This window comes from Pogoniulus pusillus, assembly GCF_015220805.1.
Source record: "Pogoniulus pusillus isolate bPogPus1 chromosome W unlocalized genomic scaffold, bPogPus1.pri SUPER_W_unloc_1, whole genome shotgun sequence".
Taxonomy (NCBI): domain Eukaryota; kingdom Metazoa; phylum Chordata; class Aves; order Piciformes; family Lybiidae; genus Pogoniulus; species Pogoniulus pusillus.
The window spans coordinates 4,638,541-4,662,540 of NW_026974535.1; the positions used below are offsets into that span (position 1 = coordinate 4,638,541).

Genomic DNA, 24,000 nt, shown 5'->3' on the forward strand with positions numbered 1-24,000 from the left:
GCTGGGCCTGTTTAGCCTGGAGAAGAGGAGGCTCAGGGGTGATCTTATTACTGTCTACAACTACCTGAAGGGGCATTGTAGCCAGGTGGGGGGTGGCCTCTTCTCCCAGGCAACCAGCAATAGAACAAGGGGACACAGTCTCAAGTTGTGCCAGGGTAGGTATAGGCTGGATATTGGGAAGAAGTTCTTCATAGAGAGAGTGATTTCCCATTGGAATGGGCTGCCCAGGGAGGTGGTGAAGGCACCTCTTGGGCCCGATCCTGACAAAGGAAGGGACACCGCCCAAAACTTCGAATCCAGCTGAACTGAAATGCCTAACAGTGAGTAGAGCAACGGACTCTTTTACCTAATATGAACTCTCCCGCGGTCCCCGCAGTAACTGAAGATAGAATAAGACTTTGGGAAGAAAAATTAGAGAGGATGTTTGTCCAAACGTTACAGTCAAGAGCTGGGTCGCGTGCAAGCACACCGCAGCCACCGTCCCGGGCCGAAACGCCGGGTTCCGAGTCGTATGATTTAGGGACTTTGTATCGGGACACGCCGCAGCCCGTGGCATCCCAATCGGATCAGCCGTGTCGGCTCCCGGCACGGCCGGCACCCGTCCCTTTGCCGCGTACCTCAATTCGGCAGATGCAGCCGCCACCGCCGCTCTCTCCTCAAGTAATTATTCTGCCTTCTCAGCCCCAGCCGCAACCAGCACTACCGCTGCAGCCTCAGCCATCGCTGCAGCCGGCTTTGCAACCGGCGGCTCCGGTTCCGGCTCCGGTTCCGGCTCCAGTCCCGGCGGTGCTGCCATCTTCTCGGCAGCAGCCCACGCCAGCACCGTTTCAGCCGCAGGTTTTGCCGACGGCGCAGCCGCAATCAGCCGATGTTGCCTCAGCAGGTTCCATTGCAGCCCGTTCCGATCCCGCAGCCGCCCGTGCAGCTGATCCCGGCGCCCAGCCCGGCTCAGCAGCCCGCGCTCGCACCACAGATGCCATCTTCTCAGCAGCCATGCCCCGAGCCGCCATTATGGAGCAACAGGGACAGCGCGCCTGTGCAGCCACGCCCCACGTCTTCGCCCAGCGATCCTGCGCCTGCGCAGCCCCACCCTGAGGCATCGCCCGAATACGCGTCAGCAAGCAGCGACACAGAAGTGGAGGAGATAACCGAAAGTATGAGGTCCGTGTCTGTAAACCCTGTTTACAAGACAGAAACCGTTATAGGAAAACGGGGACAGCGTACCACAACTACGAAAACTCGACCATACACCGCACTGTAGAAGCGTGAGTTAAGGGAAAGGTATTCCCGATTGCCTAACGAGACTATAACTGATTATCTTTATAGAATTATAGTGAGTGATGCCGAGTCTGTAATTTTGTCCCTCGAGGAGATTAAGGGACACTGTTGGGGACCTGAAGTGTTTCTTGGGAATGGTCCTCAGGGAGAGCTTGCATTGAGTTCTAGCATCCTCTATTGGGCTGGTTCTTATCATCCTTCAGATAGAGATGAGATATCTAGATGTATTTCAAATTGTGATCAGTTGGCTGAGATAGTTACGAAGCTGGCATGTATGCAGGCCATGGATCAGCATGGAATTAACCCAAATCCTATGGATGCCCCAATTGAACCAAACAGGCTTCACCCTTTGGTAAAAGGTTTACCAGGAATTCTAAGGGGTGTATGTGAGGCCAGAAGGAAGAGTATTGAGAAAGAATTGCAAGAGAAGGTAAGGACAGGAGATAACTCATTACACCACACTACGTGGGGGGAACTCCTAGAGGAATTAATTTTTAAAGGGCAAAATTTAGGTTATTCTGATACCATACCTTTACACCCATCCTGGTACAAGCAGAAGACATTTGACCAAAGGAGCAAACCTCCAATTGCCTCACGTGGGAAGAAGCCAGAAGTGAGGCGCACCAAGGCTTATGGTAGTCCAAGAAGCCCTGAGGGAAGCCCCAGGACGAGCCCACGGTCGAGCCCCAGGGGAAGCCCTGAGATCAACCGTCGCTCTAATTCGAGAATATTCTGGGGGCAAAATCCCTATTATGGGCAAGGAGGCTACCCAAAGGAGCATAAATATGGGATAAACCCCCGTGATCCATTAGAGAAGAGACTGGAGGTTGAACTCAGTGCCATGAGTAAATCCATACGAGATGATATGCATCAGACGATGAAAGAACTATTAAATCAGGCACTGAAAGGCCATGATGGAGATAAGGCAGGAAAGGACCGTAAGAGGGGCTCCAGAACCACCTCTCCCAATAAGTCGGGTCAGTCTGATCAGCAAGGGGCTAAAGGCAAGTCAAAAAATGAGAAGTAGCGATGAATGTCTCAGGCCACACTCATCGCTTTGTTTCTGCCTGTCAGTGGTCTGAAAAACCTGAACCCTTCATTATGATCCCAACAGGACCAGATAGAACTGCTGTTAAATACCAAATAGATACAGGTGCGCAGATTACTGTGTTGAATGAACAACTGGCAAGACGCCTAAGAATTCTGCCATCTAGTAAGAAGATAAAAATAACAAGTGTAACAAGACAACCTGACATATGCCACTTGGCTAAAACAAGGCTATGGTTACCCGGGGAGAAGAGGAGTACCCTGGTAGAGGTAGCATGTGGGAAGCTCTCTCCTGCAACGAGGTATGGAATGTAAACATCAGACCCTGTGATGGGAAGTGTCCTTGGAGTCTTACAGATTCCCAGAGGCCTAGAGGCTGAGAACAGTGAGCAACCCACGCACAGCTGCCAGGGGGTGGAATATGCCCGCCCCTGAGGCAGGCACAGCTCCAGGGGACTGACCCCTGCCAGCCCCCTGGGGTGGGGACCACAGGTTGTTTACCACAAAGTAACCTATCTCTGCCCTGCACGTGGCTTGGGGCCAATCTGTACCGTCCACTTCTGCCAGCCCCAGGCTGGTTGTGCACACCCCCTCTGGGGGCTATATAAATCGCTATATCGCCTTAATAAACGGTACTGATGTACTGATGCCTAGAAGCTGCTGTCTCGAGTCGTCAGTACCCCGATCTCGCCTCTCACCAGCCTCCGTACCCCAACAGTAGCATTAGGTGCTTGTCAACATAATATTCTTGGATTTGATGTTTTAGCAGGTAGAAGGTGGCATCTTCTGTTGGAAGACGGAGACTGGTGCGGCGAGAGATCGGGGCACTGAGAGTCGACTCTGTGGCTTCTGCGCAGCAGTGCGATTTATTAGGGCGATGCAGCGACCTTTATAGCCCCCAAAGGGGGTGTAGACAACTAACTTAGCTCAAGATTGGTACAAGTGGAAGGTACAGATTGGCTCCAGGTTAAGTGTAAGGCAGAGATAGGTTAACTTACAGTAAACACCTTAAGGATCCCACCCAGGGGGGATGGCCAGAGTCAGCCCCCTGGGCTGTGCCCGCCCCAGGGGCCGGCAGATTCCACCCCCTGACAGCTGTGCGTGGGTTGCTCATAGTCGCCGGCTCAGGCCCCTGGGAGCCTCAAGGCTCCAAGGACACTTCTCATCACAGGGTCTGATGTTTACCTTTCATGCTCCGCTGCGGGAGAAAGCTTCCCACAATACCCCCTTCTTTTCTTTGAGCAACCCACGTTTGATTTTAAACGAGCTGTGCTCGGTGGGAGTGCAGGTCAATGGTGCTAAAGTAAAGAGAATACATTTGTTAAGAATTTTGCTAGTGACAACAATCTGGCAAACCAGCCACCCAAGCTTAGCTAATGATCCCAAAAGCCATTTCTGCAAGCGACAGTGAGTTAAGTGTTCAAAAACCCAAAAGTCCAGACGAACATCACAGCTTCTGGAGGGTGCAAGTCTGTCACGTCTTCATTAGCTCACTGTGGTAGCCGATGTTGTGGGCGAGTGAATTGTCCATTATCTCTGCCATAGCTTTAAGTTCACTTCATACTTCTCAGAGATCTTGATGTTCCCAGTGCAGTCCTCGGCTATGAGCTGCGTCTGACTATTGTGCTTAAGAACTACCAACCCCCAAATACAATACAAGAGTGCATCTTAGATGTTGCTTTCAGGCTATTCTGCTTAGGCCTTTTCCCACAGCTCTCGATTCACTTCAAGAATTTGGGGCAGTGTTTTTTCATCCCTTGCAGGGCCCTTGCAAGAGATAAAGAAATCACTTTGCCATCTTATGCCAATTTTAAGTGGGCTTTGGCCTTCATCAAAGGGACCAGACCGAATCTATTCCATTAAGCTACAATCACTGAAGCTCATGAAAATACCCAAATTCATTAGTCAAGATCCAATGCCTTATAATCCAAATACTCACAATCATAATCTCAATGATTCTCCCAAGATCTTACCACAATTCTGCCATCTGAGCAAGATTTTCTGCTCACTTCATATGTTCACCAATATGGTGAGATGGTCAAATCCCATTTATTTCCATGATACAGTGACTTATATGCATTCTAGCAAGAGGCGTGCTCAGCTTAAGATTGGTTACAGTCAGAGGGTCCAGAGTTACATGTAAGGTGTGCATAGGTTAACTTATCACAACATTCTAAGGGTCAGCCTTCCAGACCACCCACTCCAGCCCCCTTAGTTATCTAGTCTCTGCCCACTGCAGCTGTGTGTGGGGTGCTCAGTTGTTTACATCTCGATTTCCTAGCCTCGCTGGGAACCAAGGACGTCCTCAGCGCCAGTTACCCATGTTTATGACTTTATGTCCTCGACTGGTGAGAAATTCTTCCACACTGGATCATCACCAAAAATACACAGATGGTTAATAACAAAAAGGGCTTTGCTCATGCGTTCAGCTGGGTCGGGTATGTCCCGAAACTTTTCAAGGTAACCTTTTATCACCTGATGGGCACGCTCGATAATAGCTTGGCTCGTGGGTGAATTGGCTATGCCAGTGGTGTGAGTAACGCCCCATTTTTGCACAAACCTCCGAAATTTCTCACTGGTGTACGCAGGGCCATTGTCTGTTCTAATTTTTTCTGGCACACCCATCACCGCAAAGCATCCTGTCAAATGTTTGATAGCGTGAGTGGCTCTCTCTCCTGGCAGCGGCGTTGCCCACATATGTTTGCTATAGGTATCAACAGTAACATGGAGGCAATGCAGTCTGCCAAAGGAGGGAACATGAGTAACGTCCATTTGCCATAATTCTAAGGCCTTGAGTCCTCTTGGATTCACACCCGATCCTAATCCTGGCCCCATATGACTGCAGACCGGGCAGGAACGTATAATTCCCTTGGCATCGTTGTTAGAGATCTGAAATTGGTGTTTTAGTCCTTTTGCATTCTGATGAAAGGTAGCGTGGGCCTCTCCGGCTAGGGAAAACTGATCAAGTGGGGCAGGCCGTCCAGGCAGTGCCACTAACCTGTCAGCTCTAGCATTGCCTTCCCCCAGACCTATCTCCCACTTATGACTACGAATATGAATAATGCAGTATGGAGCCGTTCTCTGGGCTATAGCTGCATACAGTGAGCATAGTAGTTGGTATAGGCGCTGATTCTTCACCTCTCTGATAGAAGAGTCCTCAATTCTTCTCACCACTCCAGCTACATACATTGAGTCAGTTACTACATTTAAGGGGGCGTCGAGCCAGTTAACTAGAGCCCATACCACTGCGGTTAATTCCAGGGTTTGTAAGGAGTCCGTGGCCGTCCCCTGCAAAATGTGTTTTTGCCACCCTGTCTTTGAGTGCCATACTACAGCAGCCTTATGTGAGTTCCGTCCTGCATCTGTAAATGCATTAACCGCGTTCTGCAAGGGAGAAAGAGACTGCTTTGGCCTAGCTATCCAGCTTTGCTGGCTTATCCATCGGAGTGTGTTGGACTTTAACGTCTGTATGGAAATGCGGCCTGGGAAATTCAGGAGGCTGGTCTGCAGCTCCTCTGATTGGCATAAGAACCATTCCAGGTCGTCCCGCTTGATAGGTAGTCTTATGGAATCGGGTTCTGTTCCGGCGATGTCCAATAGCCGTCTCCTGCCCTTCTTGATCAGCCGGGCTATTGTATACGTCTGTGTCTCTATTGTTTTTTGCGGCTGTATGGTAGTAAACAACCACTCCAGAACAGATAGTTGGTCCTTTGATCGAGATTTGCACTGTGTGATAGCCCCAAAGATACAGTGCTCGCCCTTAATAATAGATAAGTCAATAGGCACGCTTGGGTCCACTCGTTCTACCCATCTGCTGGTGATCATGTCACTGAGTTTCTGTAGAGTCTCCCATTGTAGGTGAGAGAGTTCGACCCTTTTGGCGGGGTCTGTGCCTTGTAGCAGTGGCTTTAAGGGTCGTAGGTCGTCGTTTGTGAACCCTATAACAGGACGTAACCACTGCAAGTCCCCCATCAACGTCTGAGCATCTTTAAGTGTGGTAATATTGGTGGTCAGCTGTAATTTCTGGGGACGTATGAGGTTTTTGGCTATGTGCCAGCCTAGATATTTCCATGGAGCTTCCCTCTGGATCTTTTCCGAGGCAATCTGAAGTCCTACAGCCTGGAGTTCCGTCACGAGTTGTTGCAGATGAGTATCGAGGAAGGGCTCCGGCTGGGCTATCAGGATATCGTCCATATAGTGGTAGATGATGGCCATCGAATGGGACGCAGTGCGAAGTCGACGTAAAGTTGACACATTGTTGGGCTATTTTTCATTCCTTGGGGCAAGACCACCCAGTGGAAGCGGCGTGCTGGATGCTGCTTATTAATGGCTGGCAAGGTAAAGGCAAAACGCTGACAGTCTGCAGGGTGTAGTGGAATTGTAAAGAAACAGTCCTTTAGATCTATGACAAGTAATTCCCAGTTCTCTGGTATCATGGATAGCGAAGGCAGGCCCAGTTGAAGAGCACCCATAGCTTGCATTTGTTCGTTAATAGCTCGAAGGTCATGTAGGAGGCGAAATTTTCCTGACTTTTTTGGTATTACAAAAATCGGGGTGTTCCATGGGCTGGTTGAAGGTACGATATGGCCTGCAGCAAGTTGTTCTTTGACGAGCTTGTGTGCTTCTTGCAGCCGTTCTTTTCGCAGCGGCCACTGATCTATCCAGATCGGTGTATTAGAAAGCCACTGGAGTTTGATTATGGGCGGCTGCCGTCCAGTGGCCGCTGCTGAAAAATTACCTGCGGAGTAGTTATCACGACTCCCATCTGTGTCGTGACATCCCTACCAATCAGCGCATTTACACCTTGTGGGAGAGGCGCGATGGTTGCAAAGACGTGGCCTATCCTCCCATCTATGGTTATACTGATTCGCTGTGAGCTTGTCAGAGTCTGAGATACTCCACCAACACCTTCAATACCGCCTTTAGCTGGGCTTGCTGGCCAGTGTGAGGGCCATACAGGTATGGAAAAGATGGTCATATCGGCACCTGTATCCAGGAGAACGTCCATGGTTATTGTGTCCTGACCATTACTAATGGTAGCTGATGTAAGTGGTCGTTGAGTCAAGGACAGGGTCAGCATAGCTAGGCCACCCGTAGATCCAAAACCTTGATCTCCTCTTTGTGGTAAGGCGCGGCCCCGGGCCACGTCCTGTAGCAGGTTGGTCAGGGGCACCAGTTGAGCAATGCGACTGCCTTCTGGCACCACGATAGGTGGGCTGTTAGTGTATGCAACAATTTGTATGATTCCGGTGTAGTCTTCATCAATCACCCCGGGAACGATCATCAGTCCCTTCAGCCCGGCAGAAGATCTTCCCAGGAGTAATGCGCCAGTGGGCTTGCCATTTATCATTAATGGGCCTTTCATGGAGGTGGCAATAGGGACTGGGTGGTTGTCAATCAAGGTGACGCTCACTGCTGTTGTAAGATCCAGCCCGAGGCTGCCGGAGGTTGCTGGGCAGATAGCGTCACTGGGGCAGCAACTTGTGTCCTCGCGCGGCTGCCTGCCGCACTGCGCTGGTAGTTTCCCGAGCGCTTGCAGGCCGCAGTTGCATGAGTGTCAACTTGGCAGCGGTCACACCAGACTACAGCCTGTGGGCAATTATCACGTGAGTGTCCAGTTAGACTGCAGCGGAAGCAGGGGTTCCGTGGGTTGTTGGTTCGGCGGCCACGATTCCCTGCATCCGCGGATCGCAGTGCTGCCATTACGAGTTGCGTATGTTTATCTAGAACTTGATCCATTTGGGTTGCAACAAATGTCTGCTGCTGGTTTGTAGGCATTCGAGCAACTTGCTCCAACATATCGTCCACTGAGGCCTCTCTAGGCAAAATGGACAACAGCTGCTTGGTCTTATTATTAGCATTCTCAAAAGCTAGGGTTCGAAAAAAGGCTTGTCTGGTTGCAGCATCTAACTCAGTGGCTGCTTCAACTGCAGCTGCTAGTCTATTGATGAAATGGCTGTAGTCCTCACTCAAACCTTGCTTAACAGCGGTATAGCTAGGTGCTCTTGGCTCTTTAGGCACCATATTAAAAGCTGCTCTGGCAGTTGTCATGGATGCATGATGCCACTCAAAGGGATGACGTATCTGGGCATCCAGCGAGCTGAAGGCCCCTTTTCCCAGTAGTATATCTGCTTGAACATTAAGTAAGGGGTCGCCTAATTGTCGTGGCTGCTCCACCACCTTCCTGCACTCATCGCGCCATGCCCTTTCCCACAACATGAACTGGGATGGTGTTAAAATCAGTCTCGCAACAGTCTCACAATCTGCTGGGCATAGCACATGGGCAGAGAAGATGTAATTCAGCAATTGCTTAGTCGGTTGTGAGTGCAAGCCGTGGGAAGATACTGCTGTTTTCAATTGCATAAGCAGTTTCCAATCAAGAGCCGTGTGAGTGGCTCCTGGCTGTCCATCTGCGGTCCGTGCTGCCACAACTGGGAATGCCGCTGCACCCTCCAGAGCAGCAGCTGCCTCCCAATCACCTTGTAACAAGGCGTCACGAATAACGGCACGCCACCGATGTTGTGGACCGACGGGTGTAAGCTGGAGAGTCTTCCCGGTGATCTCTGTAGCTTGTGGTGCCGCCAAGGGCCGGGCATTGCCAGAAGGCATTATTCTAAGTTTCTGCAAGTCGTCGGTAATGTTGTCAATACCGTTTTCGGCATCGGACTGTGAGGAGTCGCTAGCGTCCGAGTTAATCACAGGCGGCAGTTCCCAGGCTTGAGAGGAAGGAACGGCTTCCGTGGTGGAAGTCCAACTTGGGCCCGCTGCAGCCGGGGGGGCAGGTCGGAATGTAGCAGAAGGAGTTTGCGCCGGACGTGGCGAGACGGTAGCGGAAGCCGGGAGTGGGGAAAACGGACCACTGTAGGGCGGCGGCGCTGGGAGCAGGGGGGCAGGCGGCTGCACTGGAACGGCAGGGATGGTGGGGATGTTTTGGGGAATTGGTGCCGCTGGCATCGGGGGTGCTGGTGGCTGCACTGGAACGGCAGGAGCGTCGGGAGCATCTTGGGGGAGCGGCGCCGGTTGTTGGGGCAGCGCAGGGTATAACGGAGGATTCTGAGTCGACGGCGCCGGCTGTTGGGGTGGCGCAGGCTGCATCGGGACATCTTGAATCGGTGGCGCCGGCTGTTGGGGTGGCACAGGCTGCATCGGGACATCCTGGGTCGGCGGCACCGGCTGTTGGGGTGGCGCAGGCTGCATCGGGACGTCCTGGGTCAGCGGCGCCGGTTGTTGGGGTGGCGCAGGCTGCATCGGGACGTCCTGGATCGGCGGCGCCGGCTGCTGAGGCGCTGCCGGCTGCGTCGGAGTGTCTGGGGTTGGCGGCACCAGTTGCTGAGGCGCTGCGGACAGCATCGGAACCATAGACGCACTGGGGAGGGTCATCAAAGGCACCACCGTACCCGGGGAAATTTTCAGGTCGGAAAAGAGAGAGCTAGCTGGCGTAACCAGTGCCTCTAATGGTCTCTCCCCCCGAGTGTCCAAGCCGTCAGCAAGCCGTGCCACTGCCGTAGCTGCAAAGGTCTGTTCCATTCTGTATTTCTTCAAGTAATTGGTGACATCGCGCCATTGCTTTTGCACGCTTTTGGCTGTTTTGTCACCGTCAGTAGCCTGGTCAAAAATAGTATCGCCACAGCGGCGCCATTCAGATTCATCAAAAAGAGAGTCTGAAGTTTGAAAGTGTCCTCTTACTAGTCCATATGCTACTAAGGAAGTCAATTTTTTCTTTGACATGGAAACTCCTCGCTTTTCCAAAAAGTTCAAGAGGAGAGAAATTGCTACTTGTTTATCCAAAAGTGCTTGCGTGGTCGGTTCACCAGCTCCCCAAAGGGAGTCACCAATACTTTGAAAAAGCCGCGGAAGAAGGGGGGGGGCGGCTGGGAGGTTGCATGTTAACGGCAAGGTTCCGTAAGCGCGCGGAAGAGGGGGGGGGTGTGTGTGTGCGTTTGCTTTCCGGCGGCAACTGCTCCAGGGGGGACCTGACTATGCACGATCACTGCCCCCAGAAGTGCCCATCTATATGGTCGCACCCGTCATCACGACAGTTATCGTTATTAAAGCACCCCCATATTTATGAGCAGCGACTCTTCTTTAATAAACGCCTATCTATATAGGCCGCCCGTACCAGCAGACACCTATCCCTTGTGGTTAGTAATGGGTTAAGCGAGGGGGAAGAGAAAGATAAAAAAAAGAAAAAGGAAAAAAAGGCGTGTTTCCCCAGCAGGGGGTATAGTAGCGTCCGATCTCTTGCGTTTCCACCAGCTCCTTTTATGTGGAAGCCTGTATGTCCTTCGTGGCCTGGGGGGGGGGGCCGAAGCGGCCTGGTGGATTCTTCGTGGCCTGGGGGGGGGGGGGGGGGGGGGGGGGGGGGGGGCGAAGGCCTGGTGGTTTCTTCGCGGCCTGGCAGTCCCTTCGTGGCCTGGTGGTCCCTTCGCGGCCTGGTGGTGGGGGGGGGGCCGAAGGCCTGGTGGTTTCTTCGCGGCCTGGCAGGCCCGGCGGCGGCAAGTGGCCCGGGGTGCGGGTTTTCCGTACCTGGTCGCGTAGCTATCCAGAGGTTCAATCGGTGTGTTCGGGCGCCATCTGTTGGAAGACGGAGACTGGTGCGGCGAGAGATCGGGGCACTGAGAGTCGACTCTGTGGCTTCTGCGCAGCAGTGCGATTTATTAGGGCGATGCAGCGACCTTTATAGCCCCCAAAGGGGGTGTAGACAACTAACTTAGCTCAAGATTGGTACAAGTGGAAGGTACAGATTGGCTCCAGGTTAAGTGTAAGGCAGAGATAGGTTAACTTACAGTAAACACCTTAAGGATCCCACCCAGGGGGGATGGCCAGAGTCAGCCCCCTGGGCCGTGCCTGCCCCAGGGGCTGGCAGATTCCACCCCCTGACAGCTGTGCGTGGGTTGCTCAGTCGCCGGCTCAGGCCCCTGGGAGCCTCAAGGCTCCAAGGACACTTCTCATCACAGGGTCTGATGTTTACCTTTCATGCTCCGCTGCAGGAGAAAGCTTCCCACAATCTTCCAGATGGAACATTATGGAGCTTTGGTGCTTATGAGGTGAGGAATAAGAGGGGAAAATCAGCATATGCTCGTGTTTGCTGGTTACAAACTGCTCCTCCTTTGCCAAAATCACACATTACCTGTGTTGCACAATATCCATTGCCAGCAGCAGCTAGGCAAGGTATTACTGAAGTGATAGCTGATCTTAAAAAGAGGAAGATCATCACCAGAACTCATTCTCCTTACAATTCACCCGTCTGGCCAGTCTGCAAACCAGACGGCAGGTGGAGATCAACGATTGATTTTCGAAAACTTAATAGTAACACTCTTCCTCTCACTGCAGCAGTTCCAAGTCTCTCATCCACAGTGACAGCAATCCAAGCAGCTTGGATGGCAACTCTGGACGTGAAGGACATGTTTTTCATGGTACCACTAAGAGAAGAGGACAAACCGCAATTTGCATTCACTTGGCAAGGTATTCAATACACATTCAACAGTTTCCCACAAGGGTACAAACACAGTGCAACTATTGCACATAACACACTTGCAGCTTTGCTTGACACTGTTCAGCTTCCTAAAGATGTTAAGGTGTATCATTACATTGATGACATCTTGGTGGGAGGGAATGACAAAGAACAAGTTGCTGCAGTAGTTGAGAACATTCGAAAACTGTTAACTGATAAAGGACTAACCATTCCAAAGGAAAAGTGCCAAGGTCCAAGCCAGGAAGTTAAATTCCTGGGATCCTGGTGGGTAGCAGGTGCAGTGTCTGTGCCAGAGGACACCCTTCAAGAAATTGAAAAGGGCCAAATACCCCAAAACAGAAAGGAGTTGCAGCAATTGTTAGGTACCTTGGGTTACTGGAGAAAGCACATCCCAGGTTTCTCTGTAATTGCTCGTCCTCTGTATGATTTGCTTAAGAAGCACAAGGTTTGGGATTGGGCTCCACGACATTCTGAGAGCCTGAGAGTTCTCAAAGATGAACTGAAGGCATATCAGAAGTTGGGGCCCTTGCACTCAAAGGACACCTTGAGGGCTGAATGGGGTTTTTCCGAGCATGCCTCGTACTATGGAATTTTTCAAAGAGGACCTAATGGTCCTAGTAGAGCTCTTCTGTTTTCCTCAACAGCATTCAAAGAGACCGAGATATGGTACTCTAAATGGGAAAAGGGACTCCTTTCCCTAACTCGGGCTGTCAAAGAGGCAGAGAAGCTTCGCACTACACAAGACATTGTAGTGCAAGGCCCGTTTCCACTGCTAAAATCGATCCTTAAAGGATCTCCTCCACCACCAGAAGTAATTGCCCAAAAGGCCACTGTGAGAAAGTGGTATGCTTGCCTAGAGGGAATCTCACAGCTAATGCCGCTGAGAGAAGGACCTACAAAGGTATCCAAATTACAACAGCCCATCAACCCTGACAAAGCACTACTTGGTCAGCCATATAAACCTTCTCCTATACAGGTGCCCCAGAAATAACCGCAAACTCAGATAAGTCGGGAGTGTGGTTCACAGATGCATCCTCTCAGAGGGTGGGGTCAAAGAGGCGTTACAAAGCCACTGCCTTGGAGATTGCTACAGGCCAAACCATCACTGAAGAGGGTGATGGCAGTGCACAGGTAGGGGAACTGTGTGCTCTCATGCTAGCAGCAGAGCATGGAGCAACAACCATTTACACTGATTCTTACTCCACATTCAAAGGCGCCACTGAGTGGATTTGCCAGTGGGAAGCGAATCAGTGGAAGGTTTCAAATGTGGAAGTTTGGAGGGCTGATGACTGGAAAAGGCTATTAGAGATAGGCCGATCCAGATCCCTTTAGGTTGGTTAGGTTAAAGGGCATTCCTAACAGCAAACCCCAGCTGCAGCCTGGAATGATCAGGCAGATTATCTGGCAAAAATAAACATAATCGATGATGAGAAAGATGAGTGGTGCAGATTAGCTAAATGGCTGCACATTAAAAGAGGTCATTCAGGAAAGGCAGACCTCTACTACGAATGTAGATCCAGAGGATGGCCAATTTCTATGACTACCTGTGAGGAAATCATTTCAGCTTGTCCACAGTGCAAAGTCAGGCTTAAAGCCAATCACCCCAACCTAGCACCAGCACAGCACATCAGAGGAGACAAGAAATTATGGAGCACATGGCAAGTTGACTATGTGAGCCCATTCAAACCCTCACATGGGAAGAAATACATACTGGTGGGGGTGGAAGTGGTTTCAGGATTAGTCATGGCTACAGCAACTAGTGCTGCCACAGGTGCTCAAACTATTGAAGCTTTGAAACAGTGGTTTAGTTTCTTGCCAATGCCAGAGTATATCCAAAGTGATAATGGATCTCACTTTACAGCATCATCTGTACAAGACTGGGCTAAGGGTGAGGGAGTCACATGGGTATTCCACACACCCTACTATCCTCAAGCTAATGGTATTGTAGAGAGAACAAATGCTCTGATTAAAAAACATGCCATTGTATCCAAAGGTAACTGGGATAAACGTTTACCATATGCAGTTTTCATTGTGAATAACCGATGGGGTAACTATGGTAGTCCTAAAATAAAAGCATTTTGACCTGACAAGCCAGTGGATAATATTGACCATCCACCAGATAAATCTCAACACCCCCAACAATCACTACACAGATTACAGGTGGGACAACCAGTAATGGTAAACTTGCCTTCGATTGGAGTTGTGCCTATGACCTTGTCAAAACCAAATGGGTTGTATGCATGGGAAGCAACTGATGTAAGTGGGAAAACTCATCATATTAGTGTACGATGGATTCTCCCAGACTTCTGAAAGTGCTCTCGCATATAACAGGTTTTCTTGCTTTGTAAATATTTAATAAAGCTATGTGTTATTCAGGGGGTGGGCATATAAGATTAATCTGTCTTAGGTTGATTTAGGTTATAGTTATGCTTATGTATTAGGTATACTGTTCACATATGTATAATGGTCAAGTATAATTTGTATTTTCATTTTCGTTTTCTGATTTTTGGCTTAATGTGAGCCAGGGGGTGGAGTATGTCATGGAGGATAGCAAAGCCCATTCTAGCAGGCCTTTGCTGAGGATATTGCAGTGTCTCACATTGTAAGCCAAAAGCATCGTAAAAACAAAACAATCTTCCAGTCCCATGAGAAGTTTCCTCCCTAGTCAAGATAAAAGGTAAACATTGGCCACTGTTTTTCCAACTGTTGGCCTTGGTTCCCGTGCTAGCCAGCCTGCCTGCCTGCCTCGCTCCTGCTCCAGATCGGCCTGCTCGAATACAAAGGCCGCAGCGGACGAACTGCCCTCTTGGGCTCGATCCTGACAAAGGAAGGGACGCTGCCCAAAACTTCGAATCCAGATGAACTGAACTGCCTAACAGTGAGTAGAGAAACGGACTCTTTTACCTAAAGACTGAACAACTTCAAAGACTCAAAAAACTCTAAAAAATCACAGACTCTATTTATTTGCCATTTTCTGAAATGTTACTCTGCAACCTCATATCAAAAGAATTCACGTGGGTGATCTAGTTTCGGGAGGGGGATCTCCGTGTCAGAGCAATAAACCACTTGATCTTTACAAAATAGCCTCGCATGTTTTCCCCACAATTCTCCCAAAACTACCTTCCACGACAGGATCAAAAAGTGTTTCTGCTTCAAAGGAAAGGAGCAAGGAGAAAGTTTCTTTTGCCATTGTGTGAGGCTGCCAGAAAGCTGCAGATTGGAGCATGTGATTCCAGACTAGGCCATTCCTGGATGTGTCTGTAAGCAGAATGAGTGCCTTTTCAAAACAGCATTTGTATGGGTCCGCAAAGCAGCAAGGATCAAAATGTGTTTCTACTTCAAAAGAAAGGAGCTAGGAGAAAGTTTCTTTTGCCAATGTGTTAGGCTGCTCGAAACCTGCAGTATGGTGCATGTGATTCCAGGCTAGGCCATTCCTGGCTGGGTTTGTAAGCAGAATGAGTGCCTTTTCTAAACCGCGTTTCTCCTGATCTGCAAAGCAGAAAGGATCAAAATGTGTTTCTGCTTCAAAGGAAAGGAGCTAGGAGAAAGTTTCTTTTGCCAATGTGTGAGGCTACTGGAAAGCTGCAAATTGGAGCATGTGATTCCAGACTAGTCCTTTCCTGTCTGGATCTAAAAGAAGAATGAGTGAGATTTCTAAACTGAATTTGCTTGGGTCCGCAATCAGCAAGGATCAAAATGTGTTTCTGCTTCAAAGGAAAGGAGCTAGGAGAAAGTTTCTTTTGCCAATGTGTGAGGCTGCTGGAAAGCTGCAGATCGGAGCATGTGATTCCAGACTAGGCCATTCCTGGCTGGGTCTGTAAGCAGAATGAGTGCCTTTTCTAAACCGCATTTGTATGGGACCACAAAGCAGCAAGGATCAAAAGTGTTTCTGCTTCAAAGGAAAGGTGCTAGGAGAAAGTTTCTTTTGCCAGTGGGTGAGGCTGCAGAATGGTGCATGTGATTCCAGGCTAGGCCGTTCCTGGCTGTGTGTGTGTGGCCGTTTGAACTGATCCTCTAGCTCAGACATAGGGGAGAGATGAACATTCCAGGGATAGGCCACATAAATGGCAACAATAGATAAATTAATATAATTTCATTGGAGCATCAAGAACTTAATGTCTAGAAGCACAGTTTGTTCTGCCCCTTCTCCCGCTGACTTTGGCTGATTCAGCTTCGCCTATCTTCCCCGGCTGCTGTTTTGGCTACTGCTGCTTCTGCTGCTTCGCCGCCGCTTCACCCCTCCCCCATCTCCCTTAAAGTTATTGTATTGTTTTTTTCCCTTCCTTCCTTCTCTAGTTATTATCTCTCTTTACATTGTTATACTTATACTATAAGAAAATACAATTTCATCTTTCCCTGACTTTCAAAAAAGAAGGGGGGTTTGTGTTGTGAATTTTCTTCCTGGGGGAGGGATCAGCCCAAACCTGGGACAGAATTTTTTGGCACCTTAATGTGGGGCACGATCTTGGCTTGTTGGTTTTTTTTCTTTCCCCCTGTTGATTGATAATCAGAATAAGAACATCAGGGAAAAATGAAGTTGTTTGATATATTCTGGCCTATTATTGCCTCAATTCTGACTCTATCGGTTCAGCAGTGTTTTACAGCTATGGTGCACTACCAGGTGTGTTCATTCTTTGCTAAGATGGTCTGGGACTCGGTAAAAGCTGTGCTAAGGAAGGTTGGAGATGTTGTTAGGAATCTTTTAGGGTTTAGGAATGTCGTTGAGGGTGTGCCATAAGTGACACTGGTGTCAGAGACTAGGAGTTATTTGGAAGAGATGAGCTACCGAGTAGCCTGCCTAATATGTGTGAACTTGATGTTTTTGGCTGCTATTGTAGGTCTGGTTGTAGTGTGGAGACGAGAGAGATGCAGGAACAAACAGGCTGTAAGTGAGGTTTTTACCTTCTCCGGAGGCAATAGCAGGGAGCTAAGGGTTAAAGAAACAGTCTGCGACCGAAGCGGGGGAGGGAGGGCCACGGCACCGGGCAGACGGACTGCTCGCAGAGCAGCAAAACGTCCTGCCTCAGAGCCTTTGAGAGGAGGAAAAATGGTTGGACATGGCCCATAACCCACTGACCCTGAAGCATGGAGGCAGGAAACAATCTGGTTCCCATTCGTACCTAATAGAACGGAGGAAAGTAAAGGTAGAGGCGATGGAACCCCTGCAGAAGTGCAGTCACAAAGGGCTGCTGCGGCGGCGGCAGATCTGGCTGCAGACAGTGTGGGCTATGGCAAAGTTCCTCGGACAGATAAAGTTGAGGAACTGGTTTGTGGAAAATGCGGCTCGAATGTTTTGATCTGTAGGAGGGTCGCTGACACCAGAGCCTCTGCCAGCAGAGAGGCTGCTGAGGCAAAGACTCTTTCGCCTGCAACCAGGGGACTGGAAACGGTCCCGGGGGAAGCGGCGAGGTCCTCGGAAGGTGAACCCACTAACGCCATCAAGCCTGCTAATGCCACTGCTCCTGCCTTAGCCCCGTTTGTCTCTGCTGAGCCGGCTGCTGTTGCTGCTGTGGGGAAGGGTCCTTCTGCCTCAGCCTCAGCCCCACTACCACGTGAGAAACAGAGCCAGGCAGAAAAACCAAACTCAGATGATTCAGTGAAAACCACCTCCCAGAGTAAGACACAGTTTACCTTAGATAAGGTCTCCCTTGCCCCAGTTAAAACGAGGAGAAAAATGGCAGCTAGCCTTGGGGGTCGAGATAGCTCAGAAGACGATGGCGATAAACCAGAGCAGGGTGAACAAAAGGAAGAGGATCCAGGAGAAGGTACATTGGCTGGTGTGAAGGCCAGTACCCTTGTGGATACAAGGAGTGGAAAGGCTAAAGCAAAGGAAAAACATATTCAGGAGAGGGATGATAGTGATGATAGTGATGATGAGGAGAGAGCCCCGTTGCCAAGGAAGGAAGTCAGGCATATTAGGCAAGACTATGCCCGGAAAGAGCGAGAACTGCTGATGAGTTGGCTGAACAGATGCTGGGATGGAGGCATGGACACCATAAAAATAAACCCTCTGACAGTGAGGCAGTTGGGAGTTTTCTCGAGAGACAATGGCATAGATAAGCACTTAGGACATCTCGGTGGCAACTCTAACCTCTGGTCACGTGTATTGAGAGCTGTGGTACTGTGGTACCCTAACAGGGATGATTTACCCTGGAGACCCTTACGCTGGAATACAATTGAACAGGGGGTTCAGTGCTTGTGAGAGATGGCCATAAGAGAGCTAATCTATGGAGATTATAAAACGGAGGACCCTGAGGAGATGCCTATGAGCCGAGCTCTCCTAAAGAAACTTATTCAGCTCACCCCCTTTAATTATGCCCATACATTGGCAAGTAAAATGGTGGGGAAAGATGATGCAACAACTTCTATGACTGTGGGTGAATTCGCTGATCAAATGAGGCAAATGGAGGATAGCCTTATGGTTAATGCTATGGTGTCAGCCATAAATACTATGACTGAAGAGATTAAAGATAGCATGAAACAACTCAAGGAGGAATTTAAAACCTCCCTATCCCAGTTGGCAAAGGACAGTGAACTTTCTTCTTCACCCTCAGAGTGGGTACATGTCTCGGCCATCAGGGATAGGCGTCTTCCTAGAAGACCAATTCAGCCTAACTCACTAAAAGATATACAACAGTCATGTGGGTCTCTTTGGTTAATCCTATGTGACCAGTTTGGTGAAAACATGGATAAATGGGATAGAAAACCTACCTCACTTCTCCTAAAAAGAGTGAGAGAGTTACAGAGTGAGAAGCCTAAAAGAGTAGTCGCCTCAGTTTCCCCACATGACTCAGATGGTTCTGGTGATGATTCAACTAACGCCACTAAACACTGTGCCAATTGCAATTGTAATGGCCAACATTAGGGGGGCCCTGCCTCTTACCAGGCGGAGGCCAGGGACCAGGAAGACAACAGAATATACTGGAATGTATATGTCAAATGGCCTGGTACCTTGAAAATTCAGAAATACAGGGCTCTAGTGGACACGGGTGCACAATGCACATTGATGCCTTCAAACTGTAAAGGAATGGAGTCTATTACTATTTCTGGAATTACAGGAGGCTTTCAAGAATTGACAAGGTTAGCGGCAGAGATGAGTTTGACTGGGAGTGATTGGCGAAGGCATGCCATTGTAATGGGTCCAGATGCACCTTGCATCTTGGGAATTGACTTTCTGAGAGAAGGGCGTTTTAAGGATCCCAAGGGTTTTAAGTGGACCTTTGGAATAGCAACTGTAGAAGCTGTTGGAGACAAATTGAAGTTGTCTGCTAGGCCTGAGCTCTCAGATGAGTCTGCAGTTGTTGGGCAGCATAATGTAGAGGATGTGAAGTTGCCAGTTGCCACCCAAATTGTACACCGCAGGCAATATAGAACAAACCGTGACTCTTTGGTGCCCATACATGATCTGATTCGTCATCTGGAGCACCAGGACGTCATTAAAAAGACCCATTCACCTTTCAATAGTCCCATATGGCCTGTGCGAAAGGGAAATGGAGAGTGGCGACTTACAGTTGATTTCCGCGGCCTAAATGAAGTGACTCTGCCCATGAGTTCTGCTGTGCCGGACATGTTAGAACTCCAGTATGAGCTGGAATCCAAGGAGGCCAAATGGTATGCAACCATAGATGTTGCTAATGCTTTCTTTTCTATTCCGATAGCAGAAGAATGCAAGCCTCAATTTGCTTTCACTTGGAGGGGGATTCAGTATACATTTAATCGTTTGCCCCAGGGGTGGAAGCACAGCTCAACGATCTGTCATGCAGTGATCCATGATGCATTGGAGAAAGGTGGAGCTCCAGAGCATCTGCAGTTCATTGATGACATCATTGTCTGGGGGAACACGGCACAAGAAGTTTTTGAGAAAGGTAACAAAATAATTGATATTCTGCTGAAGGCGGGTTTTGCCATAAAGCGAGACAAGGTGAAGGGACCTGCTAGAGAGATTCAATTCCTGGGAATTCGTTGGCAAGATGGTCGCCGTCACATTCCAATGGATGTGATAAATAAGGTTTCTGCCATGGCAAATCCCACAAATAAGAAGGACACATTGTCTTTCTTGGGAACAGTTGGATTTTGGAGGCTGCACATCCCTGGGTACAGCCAAATTGTAAAACCTTTATATGATGTAACTCAAAAGAGGAATAACTTTCAGTGGGGACCTGAACAACAAGCAGCCTTTGATCAGATAAAACAGGAAGTAGTTCATGCAATGGGTTTGGGGCCTGTTCGAACTGGTCCAGACATTAAGAACATTCTGTATACGGCTGCGAGTGATAATGGTCCAACCTGGTGCCTATGGCAGAGAGCCCCAGGAGAAACACGTGGCCGACCACTTGGTTTCTGGAGTAGAGGATATAGAGGGTCAGAAGTAAACTATACACCAACGGAAATACAATGTGTGCCACAAAAGAATCTGACATTGGCAGAAAGAATGTAGATATGTTGTTATGAGTTCTTTTGCAGATGACTGTGGTGCCCAAAAGCCATGAAGAGCCCGCTATCCATGAGCATGAAGCCCTGAGAGTGCCGAGAGTCCTGCTCTATTCCACGCATTTGTGATGGTTTGGGCTCTTACCCGCCCCCCCACACTTTGTATTTGCCCCAGCTAACTCAGACGGCCTCTGGGAATATAAATGAAGCTATTTATTTTACAGCATCAGATATACAAGCAGCTATTTACAATATATACAGTTAAATGCAGAAATATACAGAGGATAAACAATACAGAAGCACAACTCCCCTCCCAGAAACCTGAGTCCCCAGGAGGGGTGTGGGAAGCTTCCTCCTGCAGCGGAGCATGAAGGGTAAACATCGGACCCTGTGATGAGAAGTGTCCTTGGAGCCTTGAGGCTCCCAGGGGCCTGAGCCTGCGACTATGAGCAACCCACGCACAGCTGTCAGGGGGTGGAATCTGCCCGCCTCTGGGGTGGGCACGGTCCAGGGGGCTGACTCTGGCCATCCCCCCTGGGTGGGATCCTTAAGGTGTTTACTGTAAGTTAACCTATCTCTGCCTTACACTTAACCTGGAGCCAATCTGTACCTTCCACTTGTACCAATCTTGAGCTAAGTTAGTTGTCTACACCCCCTTTGGGGGCTATAAAGGTCGCTGCATCGCCCTAATAAATTGCACTGCTGCGCAGAAGCCACAGAGTCGACTCTCAGTGCCCCGATCTCTCGCCGCACCGGTCTCCGTCCTCCAACAGATGGCGCCCGAACACACCGATTGAACCTCCGGACAACTACGCGACCACGTACGGAAGACCCGCACCCCGGGCCACTTGCCGCCGCCGGAAGCGCCGGCTAGGCCTCTCTCCCCCCCCCACCGCCAGGCCGCGAAGAAACCACTAGGCCTCTCTCCCCCGCCACCGCCAGGCCGCGAAGAAACCACCAGGCCTCTCTCCCCCCCCCCCACCGCCAGGCCGCGAAGAAACCACTAGGCCTCTCCCCCCCCCCCACCGCCAGGCCGCGAAGAAACCACCAGGCCTCTCTCCCCCCCCCACCGCCAGGCCGCGAAGAAACCACTAGGCCTTTCTCCCCCCCCCCACCGCCAGGCCGCGAAGAAACCACTAGGCCTCTCTCTCCCCCCCCCCACCGCCAGGCCGCTTCCCCCCTCTCCCCCTCCTCCGGCCACGAAGGACATAGAGGCTTCCACATAAAAGGAGCTGGTGGAAACGCAAGAGATCGGACGCTACTATACCCCCTGCTGGGGAAACACGTCTCCTTTTTTTTCTTTTTTCCTTTTTTTCTTTCTCTCTATTTTTCCTTTTTTTCCCTTTTTTCTTTTTTTTCCCCCTCGCTAAACCCATTACTAACCACAAGGGATAGGTGTCTGCCGGTATGGACGGCCTATATAGATAGGCGTTTATTAAAAAAAAAAAAACAAACAAAAAAAAACCAAACAAACAAAAAAAAAACAGTCGCCGCTCATAAATATGGGGGCAAATTTTAATAACGGCAGCTGGTGTGACGACAGGTGCGACCATATAGATGGGCACTTCTGAGGGCAGTGATCGTGCATAGTCAGATCCCCCCAGGGCAGTTGCCGCCGGAAAGCGAACACACCCCCCCACCCCCCCCCCCCCCTTTTTTTTTTCTTTCTTTCCTTTTTTTTCTCTTCTTCCGCGCGCTTACGGAACCTTGCCGTTACCATGGAACCTCCCAGCCGCCCCTCCCTTCTTCCGCGGTTTTTTCAAAGTATTGGTGACTCCCTTTGGGGAGCTGGCGAACCGACCACGCAAGCACTTTTGGATAAACAAGTAGCAATTTCTCTCCTCTTGAACTTTTTGGAAAAGCGAGGAGTTTCCATGTCAAAGAAAAAATTGACTTCCTTAGTAGCATATGGACTAGTAAGAGGACACTTTCAAACTTCAGACTCTCTTTTTGATGAATCTGAATGGCGCCGCTGTGGTGATACTATTTTTGACCAGGCTATTGACGGTGACAAAACAGCCAAAAGCGTACAAAAGCAATGGCGTGATGTCACCAATTGCTTGAAGAAATACAGATTGGAACAGACCCTTGCAGCTACAGCAGCGGCACGGCTTGCTGACGGCTTGGACACTCGGGGGGAGAGACCACTAGAGGCAATGGTTACGCCAGCTAGCTCTCTCTTTTCCGACCTGAAAATTTCTCCAGGCACGGTGGTGCCTTTGATGACTCTCCCCAGTGCATCTACTGTTCCGATGCTGTCCGCAGTGCCGATGCAACCGGTGCCGCCAACTCCAAACACTCCGACGCAGCCGGCAGCGCCTCAGCAACCGGTGCCGCCAACTCCAAACACTCCGACGCAGCCGGCAGCGCCTCAGCAACCGGTGCCACCAACTCCAGACACTCCGACGCAGCCGGCAGCGCCTCAGCAACCAGCGCCGCCTCAGCAGGACGTCCCGATGCAGCCGGTGCCGCCTCAGCAGGACGTCCCGATGCAGCCGGTGCCGCCTCAGCAGCCGGCGCCGCCGGCTCAGGACCCTTCGTTATACCCTGCGCTGCCTCAACAACCGACGCCACTCCCTCAAGACGTTCCCGACGTTCCTGCCGTTCCAGTGCAGCCACCAGCACCCCCGATGCCAGCGGCACCAATTCCCCAAAACATTCCCACCATCCCTGCCGTTCCGGTGCAGCCGTCTGCCCCCCTACTCCCAGCGCCACCGCCCTACGGTGGTCCGTTTTCCCCACTCCCGGCTTCCGCTACCATCTCGCCACGTCCGGCGCAAACTCCTTCTGCTACATTCCGACCCACCCCCCCGGTTGCAGCGGGCCCGAGTTGGACTTCCGCCGCGGAAGCCGGTCCTTCCTCTCAAGCCCGGGAACCGCCGCCTGTGATTAACTCGGACGCTAGCGACTCCTCACAGTCCGATGCCGACGACACTATTGACAATGTTGCCGACGACTTGCAGAAACTTAGAATAATGCCTTCTGGCAATGCCCAGCCCCTGGCGGCACCACAAGCTACAGAGATCACCGGGAAGACTCTCCAGCTTACACCCGTCGGTCCACAACATCGGTGGCGTGCCGTTATTCGTGACGCCTTGTTACAAGGTGATTGGGAGGCAGCTGCTGCTCTGGAAGGTGCAGCGGCATTCCCAGTTGTGGCAGCACGGACCGCAGATGGACAGCCAGGAGCCACTCACACGGCTCTTGATTGGAAACTGCTTATGCAGTTGAAAACAGCAGTATCTTCCCACGGCTTACACTCACAACCGACTAAGCAATTGCTGAATTACATCTTCTCCGCCTATGTGCTATGCCCAGCAGATTGTGAGACTGTTGCGAGACTGATTTTAACACCATCCCAGTTTATGTTGTGGGAAAGGGCATGGCACGATGAGTGCAGGAAGGTGGTGGAGCAGCCACGACAACTAGGCGACCCCTTACTCAATGTTCAAGCAGATATACTGCTGGGAAAAGGGGCTTTCAGCTCGCTGGATGCCCAGATACGTCATCCCTTTGAGTGGCATCATGCGTCCATGACAACTGCCAGAGCAGCTTTTAATATGGTGCCTACAGAGCCAAGAGCACCTAGCTATACCGCTGTTAAGCAAGGTTTGAGTGAGGACTATAACCATTTCATTGATAGACTAGCAGCTGCAGTTGAAGCAGCCACTGAGTTAGATGCTGCAACCAGACAAGCCTTTTTTCGAACCCTAGCTTTTGAGAATGCTAATAATAAGACCAAGCAGCTGTTGTCCATTCTGCCTAGGGAA

General features: G+C 50.3%; 1 protein-coding gene across 1 annotated transcript; it reads left to right on the plus strand.

The window, feature by feature from the left end:
* Positions 1–351: 351 nt before the first annotated feature.
* On the plus strand, positions 352–1,095 carry LOC135173791 (uncharacterized). The gene has a single exon (XM_064140935.1). It carries the CDS (start codon positions 352–354, stop codon positions 1,093–1,095), a length of 744 nt encoding a protein of 247 aa, XP_063997005.1.
* Positions 1,096–24,000: the final 22,905 nt, after the last annotated feature.

Bases quoted from the DNA above. Each gene is read 5' to 3' on its own strand.
- LOC135173791 (XM_064140935.1), top strand. From the start codon at position 352: ATGAACTCTCCCGCGGTCCCCGCAGTAACTGAAGATAGAATAAGACTT.